At 31.3% G+C, this 8,546-nt stretch overlaps 2 protein-coding genes across 2 annotated transcripts; both read left to right on the forward strand.

The window, feature by feature from the left end:
• The first annotated feature begins 706 nt into the window (after positions 1 to 706).
• On the forward strand, positions 707 to 1,446 carry LOC107486217 (F-box protein CPR1-like). The gene is made up of 2 exons (XM_052260733.1): positions 707 to 1,282; positions 1,381 to 1,446. The coding sequence occupies exons 1-2, from the start codon at positions 707 to 709 to the stop codon at positions 1,444 to 1,446; spliced, it is 642 nt and encodes a 213-aa protein (XP_052116693.1).
• Positions 1,447 to 7,269: 5,823 nt separating this feature from the next.
• On the forward strand, positions 7,270 to 7,981 carry LOC127739721 (uncharacterized). The gene is made up of 2 exons (XM_052259889.1): positions 7,270 to 7,417; positions 7,506 to 7,981. The coding sequence occupies exons 1-2, from the start codon at positions 7,327 to 7,329 to the stop codon at positions 7,748 to 7,750; spliced, it is 336 nt and encodes a 111-aa protein (XP_052115849.1). The 5' UTR covers positions 7,270 to 7,326; the 3' UTR covers positions 7,751 to 7,981.
• Positions 7,982 to 8,546: the final 565 nt, after the last annotated feature.

The following is an 8,546-nucleotide window of genomic DNA, read 5'->3' on the forward strand; positions in this document are numbered from 1 at the left end:
GGTGCATAGGCGCTAATCACATGAAAAGCACCTCCCTCCACCCCAAGTTTGATAGAGATGATCCGATCTCCCACCCTCTTGACATCCACTACGTCCTTCTTCCACTGCTTATCCACAATTATTCCAACCTCATTCCTATTCTTCACCTTTCCTGTATACCAAAGTTTGAAACCAGAAGAATCCAACTCCCTAGCCTTTGCACCAACCCATTTCGTTTCTTGTAGGCACATAATGTTAATCTTCCTCCTTGTCATGGTGTCCACCACCTCCATGGACTTTCCTGTTAGAGTGCCTATGTTCCATGTCCCAAATCTCAACCTTTTGTCGCTTCGACCTTTACCTTTTTCTTTGTGAACTAGCTTATTTACCCTCGTCCGTTCACGAAAACGCGAGAACCCTTGCTCATTTAACACTACATCCGGGCACCGATGCAGCGGCTCTTGCTTTGACACCGTACTCGAGCCATACGGCGCGTTACTTCCGGGTAACGACCTAGCTTTAGCGCAATAATGTCTTTGATTCATGTCATGGGGGGTTCGGCTATATTTTTACGTTGGTTGCCGAAGACCTAACACAACCCTCCTCCTTTATCCGGGCTTGGGACCGGCTATGTACCGCAAGTGTAACATAGGCGGAGTTAACCCTTCACAAATACAATGAAGCATTTACATAAGAATCATAGAGAGCAAGAAAACACTTAGCATGAATGGATAATAACCAGAAGAGCATCAACGATCTTCCTCTGGAGTTGTTCCAAGCAATCTTATTGAGGGTGCAAGCCAAAGATCTATTCCGTCTCAAGTTTGTTTCTAAGCTATGGTTTTCTCTCATCTCCGATTCAAACTTCGTGGAATTACATCTTCACCACTCTTCCGGATTCGCCCCTTCACTCTTCTTCAACAAGAACAATGAGGAGGCTCGCTTGGTTGACCTACATGCACTATACAACGAAGACGAAGAAAATCTTCATGCTGCAATAAAAGATGTCCCTATCCCTTTTGGGAATAATAAGAAGGAACGAGACTCCTACTATTTTGTTGTTCCTGGATCCTACAGAGGATTTGTATTCTTGCACCGTGAACCGGGTTTTATTATCATATGGAACCCAGTGACTGGATCCTGCAAAAAAGTATCTCACGGTTATAGTATTAAAAAGGATGCGATTCTGTATGGTGTTGCTTATGATGCATCAAATGATGATTACTTGATAGTAATAGCTGCTAAGAGATACCGCGTTGATTGCTTTTCATTGCGGACCAATTCATGGATCAAAATTGATGCTGTATTCCCCTTCCCCATATCTATAGTCAGGCAGTGTTTGTTTTACTCTCCGGGGTTGTTCTTTAATGGAGCTATACATTGGATGATTATTCAAGATAGCTGTTACAAAGATATGCTAATCTTCGATGTGAAAGAAAGGAGTTTCTCAACGATGGCTCTGCCTGAAAAGGAACATGTGGGGACGTTGTCTGATCTGGTGATATTAGGAGAGTGTCTAGCTTTGTATCTCTTAAGCTACGATAATGGCAAGAAAACTAAGATATGGGTGATGAAGGAATATAAAGTGCAGTCATCTTGGACTCTCTATCAGATTCATAACATATGTATGATTCCTCTGGTCTTATCATCCAATGGCAGTGATTTTATTATGCAAGATACCAAAGGTGATAAGATCTACAAGTGTAATCTTGAAGGAGAGTTGCTTCAATGTTTTCAACTCTTTTCTGATGTGATTCACGGTGGCTTCTTTCGAAGGTGCACTGTGTATACAGAGAGTCTCGCCACACTCCCCAACAACAACTGAAGACCACTTGGGCGAAGAGTATGTCATGCAACTATTTTTCCTGTGATTTTCATCATATTGATAATTTTGCTTGCTAATGTCTGTTTTGATTTGAATATTGGCGATGATGAATTTGGACTTAACAATATTTTAGGAATCTAAGTTTTAATACTTGTCTTGCTTTCTACAGTCAGGTTTTGGAGGTGTGAGTTTTTGTGGCGGATCATTTCTCGCAAGAGGTCGAACAACCAAAGAGAATAAGGAGCAATCCAACTTATTATTAGGCATCTTATTATTCTATTTTCAATAAATTGTAGGGTTGGCAAGTTGGAAGAAGCTTCAGGGCACTTTTACTTTTTTTTTTCTTTTTTTTTTGCTTTAAAAGTTTGATTTTCTGGTGATCTTATTGTTATTGTTGTACTAGCATCTTAAAATTGGAAATTTCAAAATCATTTTATTCCTTATAAGAAGTGCTAAGTAACAATTAACAGAAAAATTATTAAGTGCTTCTTATACAAATTATAACTCTGATTCTAATGTGTTAATTAAACAAGTAGTTATTAACGAGTGTTTATAACAAATTAATTGAAGAGAATAATTTTTTAGGGGAATGCTAGGGGACAATGATTATTTTGAACAACATGAACAACCACCAATCAAATAAAAACACACTACATCTCTAAATTAATCCTCTAAATTTTAATATTAAAATAACCATCTGTACACTAGTAAAATGAACATCCGATATATCTATTATTTATATCGTTTAATATTTTCATTGTCTACCTATACTTTTCCAATTTTTTAATGACTCTAATTAACACAAACATTTCAAAAATACCCATAAGTTTTATTTTGTTTCAATTTTGTCCAAAAAATTTTCGATTTGCATAAAGTATACCCCTAACGGTTAATTTTTTAAAAAATTTAAGATCAATTCAACAACAATTTCATACAAAACAACTCTCAACACAAGCAAATCAAGCATAATTTTCATGTATTATTATTAGATTAGTCTTTAATTTTTTAAAAATTTAGTCATCGATAGTATATTTAATGCAAATCAAAACTTTTGGAACAAAACTAAAACAAAATAAAACTTAAAGATATTTTTAAAATTTTTGCTAAACTTCAAAGACAAAAAATATACTTTACCTTAAATAATAATCATTACTTCATCAGTTTCACTACAAACATGCATGTTATATGTATCTTAGATAAAAGGGATCGGAACTGTTTACACAATAATTCAAAAAAGATAAAAAGGGATCGGAACTGTTTACACAATAATTCATCACTTAACTAATTACATGTTTGAGTTTCCGTACACACACATATAAATATGAGTTTAACTAGGGTTAAGTAGTTAAAATCAATATTTTTTAAAATTATTTTTTATTTTAAATTCTAAATTTTAAGTCTTAACTTTAAATTCTCTAAAGTGAAGGTTAAAAATAATTTTATAATAAAAAATAATTATATTAACTAATTAATTAAAAGTTCGTAATATATATAGTTATAGCTTAGGTTAAATATTTGAACTTTTCATTATACTTTGCTACAAACCCTATATAAGATAATATTTCTCTCGACCTATATTTGTAAACAAAGGGATAGTAAAACTATTTCCGACTAGAATGAAATATAATAAGTTTAATAACGCAAATAAAAGGTTCAATTTGCTAATAGGATCCCTTAAGTGAGATAATAATATATTGCAATTGTAATTATTGCAAATGGTAAACATTGGCTCCCCATACTTCTCTTAGTGAATACACTAATAACCCTTACAAAACGGCAATAATATGTTTTTTGTCACCTATTGCTATAGGCCTACATAAACTAAGAAGCTAAGGTAATGATATGATGCATTTTGATTGATGCACATAAACATCGTTAAGGCTGCATTTGTTTACTATGATACTGGGATATAGACATAAAGACACAGAATTATGTTTAGTAGAAAAGATATGGATAAAGACAATGTGTCTAGAGATACTGAATTAGTGTATTTTGTGTTTATCAGAGACACTAACAAGGAACATAACTTATTTTTTATTTTTTCTTTTATTATTCTTGTTAATTTTTTATAATTATATTTTTTATTATTATATTTTTCATCTCATTTTTTGAATAAAAAAAATGAGAATAAATTAAATTTTTATAATTTGTTCTAGTTTATCACCAAACAAAATACAAGAACACAAAATTTTGTACCTCTATTCATCAGTGTCTTGTCCTATCGTGTTTTTAGTGTCTTGTCCTATCATGTCTTCTTCTTATCTATATTATATTATCTTGTATATAAATTCAATCTCTTTTTTCTTTTTTTAATTATTATTACTATTAGTATGACTACTTGTCTTTAGCTAAGTAAATTCTCTTCCTTTACTAAGACTTTCACGGCCTTAGAATAATATTATTTTTGGAAGTATTGTTTCCCAAAATGTTGTTTGTGTAGTGATGAGGTAAATACTTAATCAATATTTAGTGACCACAAATTCAAACAAATATAGATTTTAATATATATACAATGTCTAAGGATATGACCGTTGGATATATTTATATAGCTGAAGTTTATATTGATTTGATCTATGGATCGTTATATTATTTAAATCTTTCTAAATTTTTTCAGTCGCTAATCACTAAATTAATTATCTTCCATATCTAATAATTACCAAACTAACGGGATGATTTATTGATCTTGTACAACTAAATTAAAATATGAACTTGTTTAGGGTATGTTGATTATTATTGAAAGGTTTATTTTCTATTACATTATAAATAAAATAAATCTACCGTTATTTTTTAAACGAATGAGATAAGATATTGATGATATAGCAGAATCAAGATTCCCTTTTAGCAGACAGGAGGACAACTATATTTTATTTTAATTAAAAGATCAACAGATTTTATGATTTATAATTATTAATTAATTATTATTAGTATTTTTAATAATATAAAATTATATTTAATAATATAAAATTATTTTTTTGTTGATTAAGTATTGGTCAAATTTTAATAAAAGTGTTAACTTTCTAATTTTTTTTAAAAAGCATCATGAAAAAAATAAAACCACATGACTTTATGGTTTGGAATTATATGCTGTAATTATTTATATGCAATCTCAGAAGAGAGAAAGAGAACCTTGCCAGCGCATATTAATTTATTGTTAACCAAGCTGAAGTAGTAGCACCAAATCAATGTACCATTAAAAATAATTGGCTCATGAATAAAATACAGTTACTCATTTGAACCATCATCGTAAAGTACAAAAGTCCTCACAAGATAAACAGTAAATATATATAAATATTTATGCACACAAAATTATTTAATTTATCTTAATATTTATTATAAAATATTATATTTTTATTGTTTTGATTCTTTTAACTCTTATAAATATTTTTTAATATCGTATTATTCTATACATTAAATAAATATAAACTTTTTTTTTACTATTTTCTCTTACTTAAAAAATTTTAAAAAAAGATTTCACTATCCACCACGTCAACAGATAAAGACACATGGCGACGCTAGATTGGAGGAAGAAAACATGTCAAAACTGACACGGCTGTAAGCTGGAACGCGGATCAATGACGGGTCAGGTCGGTACGATGTGCGGGATAAAACGCGGGTCGACGGGAGAGAGCCACTGGTCTTCAACACATGGACAATTCTAGATGCGTTTGGAGGGAAGAAAATGTGATGGCGGGCAAAGAGCTTGCGTCAGGACGTTTTCGGCGACCTAGTTAGACTCGTTGGATTTGGGATGATAAGACGAAGAGAATGATGTAATTACTAATAAAGGAAAACGTTAAGAAAGAGGTTGAAAACAAATACAAAGAAACTACTAGAAAAAGAAAATATGAAAAGTTAGGAACGTAATTAATATATAAATATTAGAATAATTAAAATAATAAAAACGTAATATCTTATAATAAATATATAAATGTAATAAATAATTATAATTGATATTAATTAATCCTAACTATACTCTAATAACTATTATCATTAGTGTAGTTATTAGTCTAGCTAAATGTGTAGGACGCATGTGGCTACTTGAATACCCTTCAATCTTGTAATACTGTAAATATATGATAATGATGATATCTCCATGCATAAGAAAAGTTGAAGTGTAGCCTCATCGATCTTCAGTCACAAATAATCATAAGATGAAGCCAATTTTATTAGATATAATTTTATATTATTAAAAATATTAATAATTCACAAAATTTACTTATTTGTTAACACTCCACTCCATAATATAATAGCTCAATTGAATATATAGAATAAATAGTCTCCTTTGCAAGTCTTGGTGTTTGTCATTTTATAAGTCAATGTCAGATCATTATTGCGAAGATAATAATGTTGTTAGTGAATCCCCCTTTCCCCTTTTATTGCAGAGTAACAAGCCTCAATAATATGCTGTCACAACAACACATACAAGCCTTTATAGTACACTTTAAATTTTTCCTATATTATATACACATGAAATTTGTAATGAAAAAGTAGATTTTAGCCCAAAGTAACAAAATTACCCACCCTTTATTAACTAACTATAACGGAAACTAACAAATTTACCTTACGGTAATTATTAGAATATATTAAGATGAATTAACTTGTTGTAGAATTATTTAACTTATCTTAATATTTATTATAAGATAATACATCTTTTTATTTCAATTCTTTTGACACCTATTATAAATATTCTTTAATATTATATTATTCTATATAATTTAAATAAACAAATTTTTTTTTACTGCTCTCTCTTATTTTAAAAAAAAATCTTAAAAAGGATCCCACTATCCACCACATCAATAGAAGAGGACAGGCGACGACGCTGGATTAGAGGAAGAAAACATGTCAAGACTGACATGGTCGTTATATGACGACGGGTTGGGTTGGGACAACGCGCTGGCTAAAATGCAGGTCGCCAGGAGCCACTGGTCTTCGACACATTAACAATTATGGATGCGTCTGGAAGGAAGAAGATGTGATGGCAGGCAAGGAGCTTGCGTCAGGACATTTTCGGTGACGTGATTGGAATCGTTGGACTTAGGATGACGAGACGAAGAGAATGGTGTAGTTATTGACAAAGAAAAATGTCAGGAAATAGATTGAAAACACGTATAAATAGGCTGCTAGAAAAAAAAAACATGAAAGGCTAGAAACAATTTTTCATTAAAAACAAGAGAGTAATTTAAATAAATAATTTTCTATTATTCAATAAGTTGAAAAATAATACAATGTACAAGATTATATATAAATACTAGAATATAATCAAAATAATAAAATCGTAATATCTTATAATAAATATATAGCTGTGATAAATAATTATAATTGATATCAATTAATTCTAATTATATTCTGACCATTGTCATTAGTACGTGTAGTTAGTCTAGCTAAATGTGTAGGACGCATGTGGCTACTTGAATAGCCTTCAATGTTGTAATACTATAAATACATGATGAAGATGATATCTCCATGCATAAGAAAAAGTTGAAGTGTAGCCTCATCGATCTTCAGTCACAAATAATCATAAGATGAAGCCAATTTTGTTTGCAATCTTGTTGCTTTTGGTTTACGTAATGTTCTGTCCCTCCTCAACACTTGCAGCTCGAGTAGCAGGGGAGCGTAAGAACTCTCATCATAATCATTTATAGAATGTACATACGTAATGCATCTTATTCTTCAAATTTGTGTTATTTATTTATATATGTAGGAGATGATGAGAAAGGAGCAGGAGGTGATTTTGGAAGAGGTATTGGAAATGCTCCACGTGGAAGAACACCAATACATCCACCACCTATTCCTGCTTCTCCCAATCTTGCTGATGCTTTTATTCCTCCAATTCATTTACCTCGAACTCCAATTCCAAGATTACCTCGACCTCGTTTTCCACACCCGCACCAATGCGATCCTGATATGCCAGTCTATGGTGTTTTTTGCCCCCCACCTAGTAATTAAGCATTTAACACTTAATTAATTAATAAGTTGAGGTCGAGGTCGTCCAAGAAGAAGCAATATTTATTAACCAGTGTTTCGTTTTAATTTGTGTGCCTTGTACCCAAATGCATATGTGTTTGTTTTACTAGCCAGTACGTAGAACAATCGACCTCAATAATGTACGTTTCAGTTTGTTGTAATACTTACTGCTTATTGTGAAATAAAACCATATATTATTGGCCTTCAATTTTCAAGGGTTGGCTTTTTCTTTTTTCTTTTTAATTCATTAATCTAAACTAACTCCAAAATTTTATTTGATATTGGCAAATCAATATTAGTATCATATTACGAAAATTAAATCTCCCAGATCTGGTACAAATTAAATTAAATCATCTAATGCTATTTTTGTATAAAAATGACTCATCATTTTTCATTTCCTATATATGGTGGTTCAAGAAAATAAGAAATGATCACTATTGTACAGTATAAAAATATGGAGAAGAATCACATGTAATCACCACTAGGAAAAAAACTTCAATTATTAAGTGGACAAAATATTTGACTATCTAGTATATAATAATTTGATTAATTAGATTTTTAAATTTGAGTAATTAGGATTAGATAACGTAACTTCTTCTAAATATACTCTCACATCGTATTTTGTTCCATTTCATTGCATAGTGATATCACGTCCCGTTTTCTCTCACTGTGTCAACTATCCAGTTGAGGGAGTTCTGACGCGAGATGCAATTCCGTTCGCCAGTGACGCGAGGTGCGTGTCCGCTCGCCAATCATGTGATTGCCGTCGATTCTCGCT

The sequence above is a fragment of the Arachis duranensis genome, chromosome 4 (genome assembly GCF_000817695.3).
Source record: "Arachis duranensis cultivar V14167 chromosome 4, aradu.V14167.gnm2.J7QH, whole genome shotgun sequence".
Lineage (NCBI taxonomy): Eukaryota > Viridiplantae > Streptophyta > Magnoliopsida > Fabales > Fabaceae > Arachis > Arachis duranensis.